The sequence below is a fragment of the Ictidomys tridecemlineatus genome, chromosome 12 (assembly GCF_052094955.1).
Source record: "Ictidomys tridecemlineatus isolate mIctTri1 chromosome 12, mIctTri1.hap1, whole genome shotgun sequence".
Classification (NCBI taxonomy): domain Eukaryota; kingdom Metazoa; phylum Chordata; class Mammalia; order Rodentia; family Sciuridae; genus Ictidomys; species Ictidomys tridecemlineatus.
Window position 1 is genome coordinate 77,264,338 of NC_135488.1, and position 20,150 is coordinate 77,284,487.

The window sequence follows — 20,150 nt, forward strand, 5'->3', positions numbered from 1 at the left end:
TGGACCCTTGGTGTAGTTTCAGGAAAGCTATTGTAAAACACTAAGAAGATAAACAGAAAAAAATTAGGAATACTTCTTAGATTTGATGGCTTAATATTAACAGAAAACAGACTGACTTAACTCCTCTGTCAAAGAGAAGGCTCTTCAAAACAGAAAGGTTCATTTACACAACGATGGATGTCATGAAAGGAGACCCCAGAAATAGTATCAACAATAGCTGGGGAGTTTAGAAATCAGGAGAGGTGGCATCAGGCACAAAAAGGTTTCTGTGTCCCAAAGGGAAAACAAACAGACTGGCAAATATTGGTTCATGATCTGATGCAATTTGTGGGAAATTCTGGGATGAAATATCACACGGAAGTTCAATAAGCCCTTGTGAAAGGAATCAAGTGATTACCAGCAGGGCTTCACTGTGAACTAACCTCACATCTTTTATAGGGTGTTTCATTAGTAATTTAACAAAGTCTTATTGGACTAGGCTGCATGATTATACAGTCAGAATGATGTAAGATTCTGTTATTGATCAAAGAACTGCAACTAAATGTGTGGCTTAGCAAATGGAATGTCAGAATGGGGTTCCTGCTACAGTAGTATTCTAGTTTCTCTATTTGTCTTTCCATGATCTAGAACTCAATTGTGAAAGCAGAAGATGACATGATGCTAAAAGTAGAAGAGTAAATATTTCCAAAAGGTATTTAAAAGATATTGATAGGCTGAAACAATGGGATTAAATAAATAAGAGAAAACTTTTTTTGAGGGATACAGATATAAAGTTCTTTACTCAGAAAATCAATTGCATTAAGTACAGGATGGGGATAAATGGAATATTTTAAAGACTGACATCTGTAATTTGACTTTAATTCAGCGGATGTCATTATAGTTTGATTGAATGCAAATGTAAAACCAAAACCAAGGAGTGTAGGGCTCTAAGAAGTCCTGCTTGCTGTGAGCTGGTCAGATTGCACCTGAAGCATTGACTTCAGTTCTAGATGAGACAGTTTAAGCAGAAATTGATAAAAATAAATGCCAGGGCACAGCTGTAAATATAGAATGTGGGAAATGACTGAAGGAACTGCAGAGGTTTAGGCTGGAGAAAATGAGGCTAAAGTGGGTCAAATATCATCCTCTTACTTCCAAAGGCTGTTAGAGGACAGGAATGATGGTTCAAAGTTGGTTCAGAGGCCAGACCATCAGCTAAGGAGAAAGGAATTCTCAATACAGAGCAATAGCTTTTTTTAAAAAAAAACTAGAACTTTTAAAAAAAGAACCAGACTGCTTTGTGAGGTAGTAAGTTGCTCATCCCTGGAAGTGTGCTAGTACTAATTAGAAAAATAGTGGTTTGAGATGTCATAAAGATGACTCATCACTTAAAGTCAGCAAGATGCTGGATTTGATGACCTCTAAAAGTCCTTTCAAGAAGAAATTTTAAGCTACAAGAATTTCACTTTAGTCAGTCGCTCAAACAAAACATCAGGAGGTTTTTTATACAGCCCAAGTGATACTGTAAATAACATTATTGATTGCCTATTCCTTCAGAATTTAAAAATCCACCTAGATGTAACAGATAGCTTTGGGGTTATTAATGAGGCTGAGCAAGGACACATAACAAACATGAAATATTACCTTGACAGGATATGAAAAAAGTTTAACAAAACCAAAATCATCTCCCGTGGCCAAGAGGGAACAGTCTTTGGTGAGACTGGCAGCATTGACGTCCGTCACGTCGCTGTGTACTGGCCAGATTCCCTCACAGGTGGGCCCCAGAACGCAGGTCCATGAGTCCCATTCTATCTTCTCAATCTGCCAGAGGAGGAAGGAAAGTGACAGTTTTGCACAATCTAGTTTCTTTTGCTTTCAGAGGATCCATTTGCAGCTGAGTGGTTCTAAATGATGACCCAGGCCAACCTCAGGCACTCGAGTCACGTGCTGAGGTACACAAACGCCAAGTTACTTATTTGGAGTAGTATCTGCATTATTTTAATAAGCAACCACTGAAGTCAAATATCCAAATATTTTTTCTCTAAATCAAAGGTACATTTTGGAATTGTAGAAATCTGATAATAGTAAAGATTTTTAGTTTTTAATCAGACATGTACAGTCATATAAGCCATAAACAGAGCAGGGTTTCTCAACCCCAGCACTGATGCTTTCGTCTGAATAATTCTTGGTTGTGGAGGCATGTCCCTTGCTAGGTGGGATGTTTAGCAGCATGCCTGGCTTTTATCCACGGGGTCTCAGTACCACACCCCTGTCTGTTGACATTGCCAAATGTTCCTGGGGGCAAAATTGCTCTGCGCTGAGCACTACGGAGCTAAAATGTTTAATGGGATGATCACTTAGCAAATTATTTTCAGAAATTATAAGACATAATTTCTTTTTTTTTTTTAAAGAACCAAAGCAGTGATTTTCCTTGGAGGGAAAAGTAAGATTCTGCAGCTTGCTTAATATCTTTTATGCTCTACAGAGACTATCCCCCAAATTTGAAGAGCTGTTCACACTGCATTGCCATGAATATACATTTCATCCTTTAAAACTGTTTTGTCTGAAATTCATGGCTAGATTTCCAATTTATATGTTAAGTCCTGACGGAAATTGAGGCGTTTCTTTTTTTAAAGCAACAACAATAAACAATAATGACAACACTATGTTTTTGGCTTTCCGGGGGGGGGGAGGATTTTTTTTTATCTCATTTACTTTCTTTCGAGATCTGCTAGTACATCTTAGTGTTACAGTTTCTTTAGATAAGCACTGTCTAAAGAATATTTTAAAAATCATTCGAGAATCATAGCTAAAGTTAAAGCCCAGACCACTCCTTGCTTTGCACATTGCTAGTGCCCTTGGCCTCCAGTTCTTCTGTTTTTTCCTTGCTGTGACTGCTTAGAAGAGGAAATTAAGATAAATATGTAGTCAGGGTTTTAGTCACCTCATAAGGTGGTATACACTTTTTAGTCAAAATTTATCCTGATTTAACATTCTGTGCTTCTCTTGAACAATGCAGAACTGGAACCAAAAATGTGCGGCTGGTCCAGTGACTTGGAGAGTCCCAGGCAGGACCAGAGGCTGAAGTGACTCCAGGTCGGTCACTTGGCAGTTACTTCCATCTTCTGAGGCAGAAGTGGGGTCCTCCAGCCCCTCATGACACTACACCAACCTTCACAGGAAGAGAAGCAGGCAACCATCCCCCACAGGCTCTGGAAGCAGGCTTTTCAGCCACTGACTTCCTTCCAGGTTCCTTTTCAATGAGACCCTCCTTGTCCATCTCCAATCCCTGCCCTGGTGCTGGCTTTGTTAGATGGGCAGGAGAGTGAGCTTGGTTCTGCTCAGCCTGTAGTGACCCCAACATATCACTGTTTGCTAGATCTGGACACTCTGCTCTCCAGGGGAAGCACGTGCCTAAACTTGTTGGAAGCTAAAATATTGCATTTAAAATGGAATTTTAAGAATGATCTGGCCCGACACAGTAGTGAATATATTCCAGTGGCTCAGGAGGATCACAAATTTGAGGTCAGCCTCAGCAAGTTAGCAAGGCCCTAAGCAACTTAGTGAGACCCTGTCTCAAAATGAAAAAAAAAAGAAAAAAAAGAAAAAAGGGCTGTGGATGTGGCTCAGTGGTTGAGTGTCCCTGGGTTTCAATCCCTGATGCGCATATGCAAACACACACACACACACACACACACACACACACACACACACACACACACAAAAGACCTTGTAATTCCTAAAACTCCAAAGGATTAAATAAACTTGTTAAAAACTCTCATCTTCCTTAGCACCTTGAGTGAGAAGTATTTTTAATTATGTCATTCATTCACTTCACATTTGCTGAGTGTGCCAGTTACTTCATATGGCTTTGTTTTAATCCTCCACATCTGGCTTTATGTGCTAGTTATCAATCTCATTTTACAGATAAATCTCATTTTACAAAACTCAACATCATTTTGTGGAAAAGGCAATTGAAGCCCATGGAGAGGTTACATCCCTCAGGTAGCATGCTTAGGAAACAGAGGGGGAGTCACACTAGTTTGCCCTCTATTATATTGTTCCTTTAACCCCACCTTACTGCATCAGGTAGATTTTTAAGTGGATGTTTTAATATTTGTCATATTTAACATCTTTCTGGGTAAGCTTTTATATTAGTTTCATCATTGCTGACTCTTAAAAAATCTTTTTGAAAAATACTTTCAAAGCCCTTTATGCTCCGCTAAAGGGCCGGTGGATGACCAACTGGCGAGCTGTCTCTTTGGTGATCTTAGTAGTGGTACTACCAGGGAGGTTGGCCGAGAAAACATTAGCTGGAGGACTCCCAAACTCACATCATTGGGAATCAGTCTCTGGAATAATAAAATGTGCACCAGAGAGTGCAAATTTACTCTTCAGAGCAAGACCCTTCCATTTTGGTCAACTTTATAACCCAAATTTACCTTTTTTGCATATTCTTTTATGTAATGACTGCTTATCTGTTCCAAGCCAGCCTCAGCTTTCCTCCACCATTTGGTTAGTTTGTATTTTATTTGGGTGTACTAATTTGGGGGGACTAGAGAGGGAAGGAAAAATAAATCTGAAATGATGTATAACGATGCTTATAAGTACACAAGAGAAATTCAAGGCGGCTCAGGGTCCAGACTGTGTAGTGACATGTGGACCCTCCAGATTAGATCACAGCTCCATGGCTGTCACTCTCTTGAAGTTCTAATTTCCTTACCTGTAAATTGAGACTGACAACTATCATCTAAAGCTGTTGTGAAGATTAAAAAATGTACAATGCTTGGCATATTCAACCAATGTTTGGTGAATGAATGACAAGAATCTTACTCAAGACTGTAAGTTTCTTCATATAAAAAAGTTAAAATGAGAACTAATCACAGATAAGGCAATTGGAACTGGGGAGTAATGCCAATTCAGTAATCATCAGTTTCCATAACACAATGCGGTCACCTATGACAACTTGTATTTCTTAAGTACGACATGTATACTCCCTTTATAAACAATGGCAATATTATGAACGTACCTATGTCCCATTGCCTTTAGGAGTGCTTGACAGTACTGTGATATTTTATAACACTGGCCAACGAAAGCCAGAGAGGCCAGGGCTTGTCACTTAGTGGCTTACCCTTTCCTCCTCCTCCAAAGAAGCAATATTTCCTATTGTTTCATCAAAGGTTAAACAAATGACTCAGCTTGTCTCCAAGGATCAAGAGGACTTCCTTGGGGCTTAATCATGGAAATACATTTGGATAATCAAGATCATTATTCCAAGACCCTAAAAGAGGTACTAACCCAGAAAGAAACCCATCTTCCAGGAAGGCATGCTTATGATTCAACATTCTACAGAGGCTTTGATTTCAATTAAAAAAATACATATAAGGATAATAATGACACGAGGAAAAAAACATGGAATGAAGAAAACAGCTTGATACATTGGAATGGCTGGGCTGTGGACCACTTCTTTAAAAAAATAATTTGTTATTATTGTATATAATATTGTTTATTACCACCAATAGACATTGAGAAAATATTTCAAAAATATATGTTCATGAAAAGCTTTGCACAAAATGACATGCTGAATGGAAAAATAGGTATCCAAAGTGTTAACTTATTGTCTGATGGCAAGAAAAATGAAGCAGAATGCCAACTCTACCCTGCTCTGTCAGTGGTTCAGTGACTCCATGTCCTCAGAAATTAGGAAACCAAATTAAGCAATGATTCAGTCTTAAGAAATGATCAAGCTTAAAGGTAAGCTAAATGTCATCCATACTAGTGAATATTGATAGGTTTTTTTTAAAGTTAACACATTAACTATACACAAAATATATTTTTTAAAGCTTTGGTTATGATTGTTACCTCTGAGGGTCTTATAATATGCCTTTTGCCTCTTGGAGCTTCAAAAAAAAGTTGTTCTTTGGCACCCGAATTAACTTGCAATAATTTTCCTGGGATGACAGAAAGGAGACAGATGATTAAGTTGTGCATTTATCTTTTTATCATACAATTATAAGTCACCACTATTTTGATTCATTCTAATCAAAGTCTCATAAATTGAGTAGATGCATGTTAAATTATTCAGAAGGGCATGTAAAAGAAATAACATGACAAGGTACAAGCCCCAAAGCTGTGATTTTTTAGAATATAGAACTCATAAAATTTGACCTTGAATATCCTTCCAATAGAAGAATCAAGCTTGATATGTTTTACTCTGTTGCACTGGAAAATAGCTACAAATCTTCAAAGACTGACAAAATCAATTTATTTGTACTTTCCCCTGTTGTCTCTTAGCATATAAATGAAGTGAAGCAAATGGCTTCTGCAAAAATTCTAGCATTTGAGGCAAGATCTTTGTTGTGTGCATTGCATTTACTCATGTCTAAATTGTAAATCTGCCTTTAAAGTTAGAAACTGAGCGGCTGGGGATACAATTCAGTGGAAGAGCACTTGTCCAGCTTGCGTGAGGCCCTGGATTGGATGTCCAGCATAGCAGCAAACAAATTTAGAAACAGAAAGGACACATAAAACAAACTACAAATGCTTTCTTCCCCCACCCTGTCTTACTTGGAAGTTGGAAAAGACGAGACTTACCGCAAACAGAATGTTAAGCAAATATCATCTTTCAGTCTGACATAGAACTATCATCTTAATTTTGATTAATATTGAAAAAGAATAGATTTCCTAGTTTCCCTCCTAGGATGGCAATAATCTTTTTTGGCTTGAAAATTTTAAAGTCTCAAGATATATATATGGTCTGTTATTATTTTAGCATTTTTTTAATTATGAAAATTTCAAACAGATATGGAATTGTCCAGCTTCAATGAGGCACTCATGGCCAGGCCTGTCTCATAAACTCCTCTGACCATCGCACCACAGTTTATTTTGAAGCAAATCTCAGACATCATAATATTTGATCTACAAAGAATTCAGCATATGTCTGTATAAAATAACCTTCTTCCTTCTTTCACCCCCCACCCCCACATCTAAGTATATCTAGTAGTCTTAAAATGTCCTTGGGAAAAAAAAGGCCCCCTCCCAAAAGAACTCTGTGGTTATATCACATTCTTTAATGTTTAAGTAGGCACCCGCTGGGTCTGAAATCTAGCTCAGCTAACCTTAAAGAGTGATAAATTAAATGCAAGATTCTTTTATTTCTTTACTGAATTCTGTTTCTAATTTGGTGAGTTAGCACGTGGCTGATTGGGGACTCCCTGAACCCTTAGGAGCAAGGGAATCTGAAAACTTGTCCTCTACAATGGATATTGTTTTCTGACTTCATGGCTAATCAAATACAAACGAGAGAAGAGGGAATTAAATCATCTTTGTCTTTTTAGCTTTTGAAAGAAAATGAGTTATCAATACTTTTTCCAAAGAACTAAATATATCTGCAATTATATTTTTAGGGCTTTCAAAAGTGATTGCAGATAACAAAGCATGTGGGAAGAGGATTAAAGGGTTCAATTGAAGATCTTCTTTGAATGTGGCAAAGTTTTAGATGAATTTTTGGCTAAGAGATACTAAGAGAACTCAGAGGATTGTAATTCTCAGATGATCCCAACAGTGCACTTTACACTAGTTTTAAAGATAATACTTGCTTAAAAAAAAATCTAACATCTGAATGAACAGCAACAAAAGACTAAAATATTGTGAGCGAGGCATTTTATGATTACAAGAATATAACACAGAGCAAGCACCAGAAGTGCCACATGGTGTCACAGACACCTAGTGGGGTACCCACTGTCTGTACTCCTTTCTGAGAACTGGTCCCCACTGAGGCCCAGGCCCCTATGACCAAGTTTAACTCTAGACACAGACAGTGACCCAGGAGGGCCCAGCTGGTATGAGATGTGACTTTGGGATCATGAATGCATTTGGGGGCAGCTGAGACTGGGCTATGCTGAGAGGCCAAAGGCAGACACAGGCCCAGAAGAGCAGTGGGTGCCAAGAGCAGCTGCCACAGAGGAGGAGGGGAACAGGAGAGGAACTGCTTGCTCAGTCTCTATTTTCTAGTTCATTCCTAAAGCCAGTTTCTCTGGAGATACGGCTTCCTGTTCTAGATTCTATCAGATATTCCTAGATCTCTCTGGCGAACGGTCCTTCATAATTATTTTAAAAGTTAAGCTAGTTTGGGTTTCTATTTCTTAACCTAGGAGGTGAATAATTAAAAAAAAAATCTATTCTTGGGTTAGGAAGGCAAATTTATGGGTATGCTTATAGCCCCCTGAAATTTACTGCAGTTGTTATTATGTATTTTTTTAAGCATAGAGAAAATATTTAGGTCACTACTCTTTTCTCTCTGCTGCTGTGGATCTATATCTATATCATACAGACCTAGATATATATCACCATTGAAATCTTCAGAGGGCAGAGAAGGAGCAAAGAAGAAAAAGATAGGATAAAACCCATACGTAATTCCTTCTGACAAATAGGAACCCTATCCTTTTGGAATTCTCAAGTCTTCATTCACTAGAAGTCTTCTTATGCAGAATGAGGGGACTGAAACACTGTCCTCATTACTAAGGTAGAGTAAATCAGACATCTTTCAGGCACACAGTTTTATTGTCTACAAAGTGAGTCACATGTGTTATTCCAGTCGCCACATAATTTACTGGTTAGAATAATTCCCAAAGTCGTACTACATGTATCAGACTTATCAGGCCCATTGGCAATGAAAATAGAAAGGAAATGTCCTACGATGGCTCAAACTGTTAATTGGCAAAAGATCACATTTCTAGAAATGAACTTGTAGCATCTAGAATACGTGCTTCCGTGTTTTCTCTCTTTCCATATATTATTTCTCTAGCATCACACACAGGAACTTTCATTCAGAGTATCTCATGTTTTTGCAAAAGGTGGATGCACTTTCCGGTTTTCCTGGGACCTGCGATTGCTGCAGGCTGAGGGCCGGAAGGCTGTCACAGCTGCGCCATCTCTGCCCTAAGGAGCCAGCTGGCTCTGGCAAATGCTTTCACTATTTCTGACAGGATCAAAGGGATGAAATAGATCCCTGCTTCTAAATTCTGCTCACTGCCCCAGCCAGACCCTCCAGGTCCCCTCTGTGGAAGGGTAGCCTGATCCTGAGGCAGTGTGGCACATTCTCCAGGCATTTTGGGACCTGGATATCAGGATGACATGTCTCATAGCTAATGGGACTGGAATTAAACCAGGGAAGATTCATGGGTACACCTGTTCTTATTCTCCAAATGGTATAATTCCTCTCTAAAAATCACAAGTATTCTACTTTATACTCAAGTCATAGAAACCATTTGGTCTGACACCCTCACCTTGACTGAAGGGACCCATCACAGGTGTGACATCCCACCACCACAATCACGTTGGCTTCCTCTTCCTTACTCCCAGTCCCCTTTCTGTGGGTCTGAGCTCCAGGAGGCTGGACTTGGGTAGAATTATAGACATAGTAAATTTTGCCCCTCTCCCACCAAGTGGGAGACAGCTTCTAGATGAGGCACCTGACACAGATCCTTATCCAAGACCTACCATGGCAGTGACACACTGATCTTAGCCAAGATCTTGTGCTTTCCATCCTGGACTTACTCCTCTTTAATCCCCAGTATCTGACACAGGACCTGCACACTCGCAGAATTAAAAAACAAAAAAACAAAACAAAACAAAACAAAAAAACCAAACAAAAAACAATTCTCCAAATGCACATCAAAATGACAGTGAGCCGGGCGTGGAGGTTCACACCTGCAATCCCAGTGATTTGGGAGGTTGAGGCAGGATGTTTGCAAGTTTGAGAGCAGCCTCAGCAACTTAGCCTAAGCAATTTCGTGAGACCCTGTCTTAAAAACAAAAACAAAAAAGGGATGGGGATGTGGCTCAGTGGGTAAGATTCCCTGGGTTCAATCCCTGATACCTCTACCTGCTCTCCCAGCCCCTGCACTCCCAAAAATGAGGTGTCACTTCATACCCATTAGGTGGTCACTATCAAAATAAAAACAGAAAATAACAAGTGTTGGCAAGAATGTAGAAAAGTAGAACCCTTGTGTACTGATTGTGATGAAGTAAAATGGTGCAGCTGCTGTCAAAAATAGGACAGTGGTTCTTCATAAACTTAAAAATAGAACTACATATGATCCCGAAGTCCCCTTCCTGGCTATACACGCCAAAGAACTGAAAGCAGGATCTTGAAAAGATATTTTGCACCCAGGTTCATAGTAGTATTATTTACAACAGCTAAAATGTGAAAGTAGCTCAAGTCTCCATCGACAGAGGAACAAACAAGCAAAATATGGATATTATTCAGCCTTAAAAAGGAAGGGAATTCTGACACAAGCTATAGCATGGATGAGCCCTGGGTGCCTAATATTAAGTAAAATAAGCTGGTTACAAAAAAAAATAATACTGTGCAATTCTACTTCTATAAGGTCCTAGAATAGTCTATCTGTAAAAACAAAGCAGAATAGTGGTTGCCAGGGACTGGAGGGATGGGCAGTCACTGTCTAATGGGTATGGAGTTTCAGTTTTACAAGGTGAAAAGAGGATGATTAGTGGTGATGGTTGCCTAACAACACGAATGCCTTGAACTGTATATTTAAGATCAAGATGATCAATTGCATATGTATTTTGCCACCATTAAAAATAATTTTCTGAAAAATCCTCCCAATGAAAACTTTGTCTTCATATAACTCATTTTCTTTTGGTCCTCAATAATAGGTAATAAGTTTTAGCCCTTAATAGTACTTGTGGTGGTGAGATGTCACACCTGTGACAGGTGGCGTGTTTGTGTGCGGTGGATTTCAAATAAAAGTCATTATACCCTATCTCAACTAGAGGAGAATAAAAAGGGGAAATCACTGCTTTTTTTCAAATGATAAAACAAGGAATATCAAAGAAGGGGTTTGAGAAACAGCTGCTTCCGCCTACCCACTTGGCCTCCCAAGTTCCTAAGTGACTCAGGCACCAGTGTCCTGCCTGATCATAAATTTCAGCCTAAGCTCTCAGCACTGTGGCTGGCACGTACGTCCCTGACATGAAAGCAAAAGGGACTTATCTGATCTCCCTTTGCCCTTGTTGAGTTCTTTTTCCTTTTACAATAAATCTCATGCCTTCCTCTATCTACTGTACTCTATAAAACTCCTGCAGGCTATAAAGCTGAAATAGCCTGAATTCCAGTGAGGCAGGTCCAGCCACAACCAAAAACCTGCCCAGCACAAAGACTGCTGAGCCCTAGTCTCTGCCTATTGTTTTAAGAAACACTCTGGGGTCTTGGAAGTAACCTTTTCTTGGCCCAGGCCCTTGCCACTTCTTTCTCTGACTTACATTAGTTGCTGTCCAACTCTAGGTTCATTTCCTGCTTGCGATGCTAGAGAATGCCCTGCTCTAAATAACCTGGAGTCACCTAGTGCCTGTGAAATAAAGTTCAATGTTAACTTCCTAGCATAAGGCAAGAGTCCCTTTTTACTGCCTTTCCACGTTGCTTCCCCTGCATCCTGTCCACTGGGCATTACTCACCACTTCTTAACCTCCTGTTCTTTCCACCTTGGAGGCTTTGCAGGCCATACTCCCTTCACCTGGAATGTTCTTCCTTGACTTTTACTGTTTAGTGAGTTTCTGCACATCTTTAAAGATCCACCTGGAAGGCCATTCCTTTTATGAAGGCTCCATGGATTCCCCTGGGAGCCTCTTCCTCAGAGCACACAGTGTGCTGGTGCTTTTCTTCCAAGACGGACCCTGACTTCTTTAAAAGCACCAACCCTGCCCATTCCTAAATGCCTGTTCCAGCCTCTAAACATCAGCCAAATCACTAGAATAGGATCTAAAAGTCACCTACTCTATAGCACTGATATCCCACCCCAGTATTGACTAGACCCATCCTAGCCTGGGCTCACCACTTCCTATGACTCACTCCTCCACACCTTACCCAGTTTATGTTCTTGTTCTTGTGTTAGTTCAGCCCAAGCATGTCTCTCACTAAGTTGTAAAGGCTGTAAGTTCCACAGAGAGGGGCCATGTCTCACTTCTAGATCCTCCATATTTTCTGGCTTAAGTCTTTACAAATGGTAGAAGCTTGATGTATTAAATAAACGGGTCTTCATGACGTTTGTGGGCATGACTTGGATGAGGCAGAGGGTAGGCTGGGAGCTTGGGAAAGCCAAGGGACTTTAGGCAAGCTGGATCTGGCTTTCTGTCTCCATTGGAATATGGAAATTGCTGGAGCTTTTAGGGGCAGTTCTCCAGGAGGTGGAGAAAAGGGGAAAGTGGGAAGGAGGAAGAAACCCAGGGTAAGGACAGAGCCTGCTGAACCCAAAGGCAAGGTCGTGGTTTGTGTGGTAACAGAAGGCACTGTGTGTCTGCAACAGTCCTAAAACTCAATGACCTGAATCAACAATGATGACAACAATAACAATTATTTTTAAAATATGGGAAAACACCCAAAATGGTAATGGCAGCTGCTTCTAGGCTACAAATTTATAGTACATTATATTATTGTGAGTTCCCCTTGCCCAACTTTTTGCTAAAACTCAACTTTTTCTCTAGAAACAATATATGAATGAACGTTGTTTTTTTTTTTTTAAAAAAACAGAAATATACCTTAAAAGTCACAACATACTTTACCTCTAGAGTCCCAGTCAATGTGTGTAATGTAACTAGAAGCTCCTTTACAGATGCCAACCCTCTTGCTTGTCAGTACATTGTAAATATCCACAAAGTTATCATGGGATGCCACAGCTAAGTATTTTCCTGTATCTATGAAGATAAATGTGCAGTTAACACCAAAATACTTTATATGGGAATTTGTTTCCAAGAAACTAGTAAAATAGGAACAAGGTCAAAGAGACATTTAATAGTTTATTCTTTGGGTTTTCAGTTTCCAAAGGCTAAATATACTCTCTGATATGTGGATGCTAACACACAATAAAGGGGTGGGGAGAAGAATTGAAGTTCATTGGATCAGACAAAAGAGAAGGAAGGAAGGAAGGAAGGAAGGGAGGATGGGAATAGGAAAGACAGTAGAATGAATCAGACATAACTTTCCTACATTCATATATGAATACGCAACCAGTGTAACTCCACATCATGTACGACCACTAGAATGGGAAGTTATGCTCCTTGTATGTATGTCAAAATACATTCTACTGTCATGTATAAATAAAAAGAATAAAAAATAGCTTAAAAAAGGAATTGTAAAAATAAATAAAATAGTTCATTCTCATAGTTCTTTTTTTGCTCCAAGACTGTGACATTTCTCAGTCTCCACTGTCATCTTTACCTTTTGAGAATTTAATATCAGAGATCATTTCTTTTCTGTGATGGAAGGACACCATGTCTTCAACGGTGTCAGCATTCACCACCAGGAAACTCCCGTCATTCAGGCCCACGGCTAAGGCTTTCCCATCAGGGGAGAAGGCACAGCATCTTCCACCTATGAAAGAATCCACAAAGAACACTTGCCACCCAGCACCAGCCATCGAGCAAACCAAATGGAGAGATGGCTAAAACCTGCACCGGGCATTACAAATGGACACATGACTGGATCTTAAACACTACGTTGATGAGAACTGTAACTTCGTAACTTCAAACATCTCTTTCCTTCAAATCCGAGGACAATCATCATAATGTCAAAAAGATTTCCAATTTTCATAAGGTTTATCATTTATTTCTTAGTATCTAAATACCTGGAGTTTTCAAAAGACAATTTGGGCGAACAGCAGAAAGGAGGAAAAGATTAATATATCCTCTACTTGGCTTTCTCAGGAAAGAGGAAATGTTTAAGAATGTTAAGTTCTGCAAGAAAATTTCTAGAGACTGCTTTTTGGATATTGTGCCTTATGTACAAACTTGTTATATTTGAAAAACCTCATTATTCACCCCCACTTCTCTGCCTCATGCATAATGCACAGTTCTAGAGGTGGAAGATTCTGGACCTGCCTCTTCTGTCACAGGAAGAAGGCAATATAACAGCATTCTCTCAAGGGGGGCTTTCTGAAACTAAGCAGCATATGGATGGTGGTGCTGCATGAGCCATGCTTTCTGCTGCTTGGTGTGGCATTTCCAAGTGAGGAGCATGAACTTTGAGGAGGTATGTTTAGTAGAAAGCCTACTAAAGAACATACCCATCCCTGTGACCATTTTTTTTTCCAAATAGCTTTACTGAGATGTAATTTATATATCATACAATTCACCCAAAGTATAGAATCTAATAGTTCTTATTATGATCATAGAATTGTGCAACCATCACCACAATCCATTTCAGATTGCTGTCACAACTGTGGTAAGCACAGCCGTGTAGTGGCCATACAGCCTTGTGCTGAGGCATCTCAAACTGAACTCCAGTCACTGTTCATTGTATACCGAAAGCTATGGTCATGCTGGGAACTTCAAACTGACTCAACTAAATGATATATTGCATCATTCGTTCACTTGGCATTTATTTGCTTACTCAAAAGTCAATCATGGTGCTGGTAATGAGAGAATGAAAAGATGAGCCTGTTTTTCAGAGACTCATCAGGATTAGGAAAACCATAACTCACTGTACACACCAGGGCACTTTTGAAAGTGAAAAATGGGAGTTGTTAATGATTACACCAGAATAACTGGAGGAAACTGGGTTGAACTATCGTCCTATCTAAGATGTATTGATACTTGTTCCTTTGAACTAATTTTTAACCCAGGGAATAAAGTCCATTGACTGACATTTGAATTCTCCACACTGAGGACCTGTTTTCATTTCCCCATTATAAATTAGAGGCCAAACCATTCAGTCTTATAGTGATTAAATACGTGCTTGAGACTCTCACCTGGGCTGGGATCCTGGCTCCACCACTTACCAGGCCCAGGCATGTAGGGCAAAGAGACAATGTGGTGGAGGGAGACCACATCATGTGGTAGCCACAGGTGGGCTCTCTGGGGCCACCCTGCCTGTGTTTGAATTCAGTTCCACCATTTAGTAGCTGTGACCTTAGGAAAACTACTAAAGTACCCTGTGCCTAATCAGTTTCCTAATCTGCAAGTGGTAATAAGAGAGGCCAGCTGCTGGGTTTCTGTGCAGACTGAATGTGTAGTGCCAGCAGGGTCGAGAGCTCACCACTGTTAACTGCTATCTTGACACTGGTTTTCATTTTACATATTCCTCTAGAACACATCTCTCTTTGATTATAAACTACCCAGTACAGATGTGGTAAGGTCAATCTCATTCTTTCCTGTCTTAAGAACTTTTACAGACCCATTGAGCCTCAGCAATCAGCATCACTTGCCTGATGAAGTGGTCCCAGGAAGGTTTGTGTGGGACAGCTTCAATTTACCCTTCACATTTCCTTTTTACCCTTGCCCACCTGCTCTGTGCTTTAAGCTGGCCTGGGAGGACTACATCAGGGGCTCCCTTGCCCTAGGGTTTCTGATTTTATGTGGCCATGGAGGAGCATGGCAGGTGACTGGAGGGATGGAGGAAGATAGGAGGCTGGGGTGCTTGTTCCCCTAGCTTCCTCCTTCAGGGTCACTGTGTGCTGGCTGTGGTCACTGCCTCTCTTGGCTGACGGTCATAGCTCCTCTCAAGGTGCCATCTCACGGCTCTTATTTTCAAAGTTCTAGCGATCCCTCCCTCCTCTCCCCTTTGGGTCCAAGGCTTGCAATGGAACCTGCTGGTACTAACTGCATAGTGCTGTACCATCCCCAGTCATTTCCTACCCCCTTTTATAAAGAGTCCCATTTTTAGACTCTTCTCAAATTACCAAATTTGAATGGGCCACCTGTTGCTGGGACTCTGTTCAAATACTGTCCATTTCTGACACTAGAGATAAGTCATGCTACCTCGGGGTCCCCAGTGTCTGACACACAGAAGCTACTCAGCAAATGTTTGCTGACTTGGTACCTCCTGGTGTTCCTCTTAATTCTAGTGTGGATATGTTGGTACATAGCTGTTCATCATATGATATTAAGTATTATTTTTCTATTATAACTGACCTTCACTTTTCAGGAATAAGTTCTGGAGACTGTTAGTAACAAAGATAAATAGCATTCTTTACAAGTTGATGTGCTTCAACTGACTCCCATAGCTCTGGATGAGAAGAAGAAGAACATATTGCCCCCAGGTGGCAAATGTCTGTGCAGTACAAGGAAAATGGTGAACAGCAGAGCCAGGGCACTGCTCTATCAGGCCAGCCTTCTGGGAAAACTTTCTTGTGCTTAGATTTACCTGCACAGTGACCTCTGAATTCCTATTGCTAGCATATTTGGGGGTCAGGCATATTACAGGAGCTATCTATAAATATCAGTTGAATGAATGGTTGAATTCAACCTATTCTGTTGCTTGTAAATACTTTTATGATGTGTAAAGGTGGTGTTCTGTACCTTTTTTGAGTTTCCGTACTGCCAACATACGGTGCTGCGAGGATAATTCCCAGATCCGAAGGGTTTTGTCATCACTCACTGTTGCACAGATGGGCAGGAGAGGGTGAGCTGCCAATCCCCACACTTCTCCCTCCATGTGCCCCTGTAGGAAAGGAACCAGGGCAATGGAAACTCAGCTCATGCTTCCTACAAGGCCTTTTTCAGCCCTGTCCAGCCCAAGAATATAGCAGACAGGTTCAGAAATGAATACACACAGAGCTTCCTCAGGCCAAAACAATTGCATTGAATAATTTTTTCACTTGAACATGAACTTAAAGCTAGGTCTACATGATGCTAAAAGCATTCTTTTGAAAAGCAAGTATTAATTGCTTACAGGTTATGTATGAGGCCAAACATTTTCCCATTTGGAAATAAATATCCAGGTGAATTGTGAAATGCCCACCTTTTATTCTGTGTTACACTGAATAACATATGTGTATGTACGTCCTAGTTAAACAGCTTGATCACAAACACACAAACCACTTCCTCCAATAAAATGATATTCTAAAAGAAGTAGGTACCACCTATCTTTGTCATGGACTGGGACAGCAATATTCTTATTTATACAATGTTAGTCCTTTGCATAGCATTTGAAATAAATTTAAATTTTTCTTTTGTTTGCCCTGAGTATAGCTCAGAATCAGCATTTGTTCACAAATTGCTTTCTACATGTGCCAACAATAAACATCAGAAAACTGAAAGGGGCTTAATTTGCACAGGACCAATTCCACAACCTGTATCTTACCATGCATACACTTAAGGGAAGGAAATAAATTTAATTACTATAATCTATCATTCAGTAAAGGAGTATAAAGGAGAGATTAGTGCTACGGAGCAATAAATAAACTAGATTGTTTACTGAATTTCTGATTTTTAGTGACTAATTATAAAAAGACTTTTCATAGTGAAGCAAATAGAAAGACCATGAAAGATACAACAGTTACTAATAGGGCATTATGTAAAATTGTGGATGTATAACCGACGTGATTCTGCAATCTGCATTTGGGGTAAAACTGGGAGTTCATAACCCACTTCAATCTAATGTATGAAATATGATATGTCAAGAGCTTTGTAATGCTGTGAACAACCAATAAAAAAATGTTAAAAAAAAAAGAATGATGTTGGGAAAAAAAAAAGAATGATGTTGGGAAAAAAAAATAAAAAAAAAAGCTTCCAGCAATAAAAAAAAAAAAAAAAAAGAAAGACCATGAAAGGCATCTAAAAGGTGACTGTAGCTGGAATGCTTAGTGGGAACAGGTGGTGTTCCAAAGAGAAATTGGATGATTTCAATTTAGTTGGAAGACTATTTGAGCAAAACAATAATTTGGTAGAATATGGAAAGTTCCAAATACAACTGACATTCAAATATCTGAGAAAATGTGCAGTTAAAGTGGAAAGATATTGTTTTTTTCATTTATTATCCCTGGACATACCTTGCATCCCTTATTCTTCAGAAGCCTCCCACTCCGAGACACAATCAGAGACAGCACAGGTATTCCATATCCTCCCAGAGTGGCCCTGCAGGGGCCTTTCTATGGGTCAAACTCTTTTGGACATTTTACTTGAGGACAGGGTTGCAGATCCGGAAGACCTTTCAAACTGCTGCCTCATACTTACTTTCAAAATCATATTTCCTTAATCTAATTATTTCAATTCCTGTATAACACAGGAGTAGACAGGCCAGAAGTATCCTGAATGACACAAGGAAATGGGCCTAGGATCTTATTTTGCTACTAATCACCCTCAAACTATGTAATAGTTGATTATATTCAAAAAGTATGCACAATGGAAATTTCATAATTCACTGCACATCACTTATTCCCTCTCCTCCAAACTAGCCTTCCTTCTCTGAAACAATAAATGATCCTTTCCAAGTGTAACCGGAAAAGGGCTTCTGAAATCTTCCCAATGCAGGGCAGATGGCGGTCTTACAGTTAGTTTGTCTTCTCCCAGGTCAGCACTGTGACCTGAGGGAACAGGAAACTCCTATTCCTACCTGCTCACCTGGTCACCAACATCTCAGGGAGCTGAACCTTGTCCATGGCCAATAAACCTGTGGGAACAGTCTGGTGTAGTGGAAGAGAAGGGGCTAGTATCTGATAGGTCTTGGCTTGAGTCCTAGATCTGCAGTCCTCAGTATGTGACTGTGGGCATGTGTTGGGCTTTGATCCCTCACTTATAAGACAAGTCTGTACAAAGCTGTACTGGTGATGAGAGAGAAATGCCATACAAGGGCACTGACTGACACATACTAGGTGCTCAGTAAGTGATGGTGGAGGTTATTATTAGAGCAACAGAATGAAATATAGGAAAGAATAGAATTTTAAAGAACCAAAATGTAAAATGCCTTGACCATCAGTTTAAAAACATATTTAAACAAAATAATCTCAATTATAACATAACACTTCACAAAATTAGAAAACAGTTTAAATCTTAAGTGTCAAATCATGTTACAGTATAAATCTCGCAAAGTATTTAGCAATACAGTATGAATGGAAACAATTCAAACTCCCAAACATTTGGGGGTCGAAAACAAATACTTTTCAATAATATTAAGTAAGAACTTATTATGGAACCAGCTCAGATGCCTGTCAAAAGATGAATGAATAATGAAAATGTGGTTATACATACACAATGGAGTTTCACTCAGCCATAAAGAAGAATGAAATTATGTCATTTGCCAGTAAATGGATGGAGCTGGAGAATATCATGCTAAGTGATATAAGCCAGACTCAGAAAATCAAGGGTAAAATGTTTTCTCTCATACACGAAGGCTAGAGCAAAATAAGGGAGAAAATGGGGAGGGGTGAGATCTCATAAGATTAGAGGGAAGATCAGAAGGAGATTGAAGGGGCGGGAAGAGAGATGGGAAAGAGAAGAGAACTCAGAACGAATTTGACACCATTACACTATGTGCGTACATAAAGATACCACAGGGAATTCCACCTTTATGTACATCTATAAAGCATCAATTAATAAAAGTAAATAAATAGAAGGAAGACCAGGAAAGTAGAGAAAGGGGAGTAGAGGGAGGGAGGCGGGGAGGGAAAGAGGAGGCTGGGAACTGAAATGGAGCAAATTAAATTTCATGCATGTACGATTATGCGAAAATGGACCCCGCTGGTATGTATAACTATAATGCACTAGTACAAGCATTTAAAAAATAAGACCTACGGCCAGAAAGAAGAAGATGTTAGTTTGAAAGGAAATAACAGAAGCCAGAATACCTGATAACAAATAAGTCATGCCTCAAGGAATTAACCTCCAGCATGGTTTTCAGCCCGGCTACCTGGCACAATTAGCTAGAGGTTTTGAGATTTGATTGAATGGGGTTTTTTTTGTTTTATTTTGGTTTTTGGTAAGCAGATTCTTTTTAGCATATTCAGGGTGGGCTTGGGCATATGTATTTTCAAAACCTTGCATGGAATTCTGAGCCATGTTGTGTATACAGACCTGTTCCCCAGGAACAGGATTCTCTCAGTGGGATTTTGGAGTTAGCCCTTAATGCAGCAAGCCTGCAGGCATGGATTGGATCTGGGGAATGAAGTGAAGCTCCCCAACTCCCCACAGGTTTGGTTTGCTCCATGCATCACCAGACCAGGAGGGACTTCCTCCCATCTCCCACCCCCGAGGTGTGATTTTATCATCTCTGCTCTTTGAGGACGCTGCTGATGTTCATTTTCTTCTGATTTTACTTAAGTATGATTCTTGAAGGGGAAGGACATTAAATTAATGTGGCCACGGGAGAGAAGGCTAAGAACTAAGTGAGGCACAGGATCTGATGAAGCACTTGCACATTTGTAGGAAGTGGATAACGT

General features: G+C 39.9%; 1 protein-coding gene across 11 annotated transcripts in view; it reads right to left on the bottom strand.

The window, feature by feature from the left end:
* The window catches only part of Eml6 (EMAP like 6), a 255,296-nt gene that overhangs the window by 49,077 nt on the left and 186,069 nt on the right, over positions 1–20,150 (bottom strand). For all 11 annotated transcript variants that reach the window (XR_013428978.1, XR_013428979.1, XM_078029167.1 and 8 more), the window contains 5 exons: positions 16,294–16,435; positions 13,217–13,369; positions 12,562–12,693; positions 5,842–5,930; positions 1,624–1,800 (listed from right to left, as the gene is read on the bottom strand). Coding sequence is in view for 9 of the 11 variants with exons in the window: in XM_078029167.1 (XP_077885293.1) it covers positions 1,624–1,800; positions 5,842–5,930; positions 12,562–12,693; positions 13,217–13,369; positions 16,294–16,435 (693 nt within the window). In the remaining 2 variants the exon portion in view is untranslated. The remainder of the gene's footprint in view (positions 1–1,623; positions 1,801–5,841; positions 5,931–12,561; positions 12,694–13,216; positions 13,370–16,293; positions 16,436–20,150) is intronic.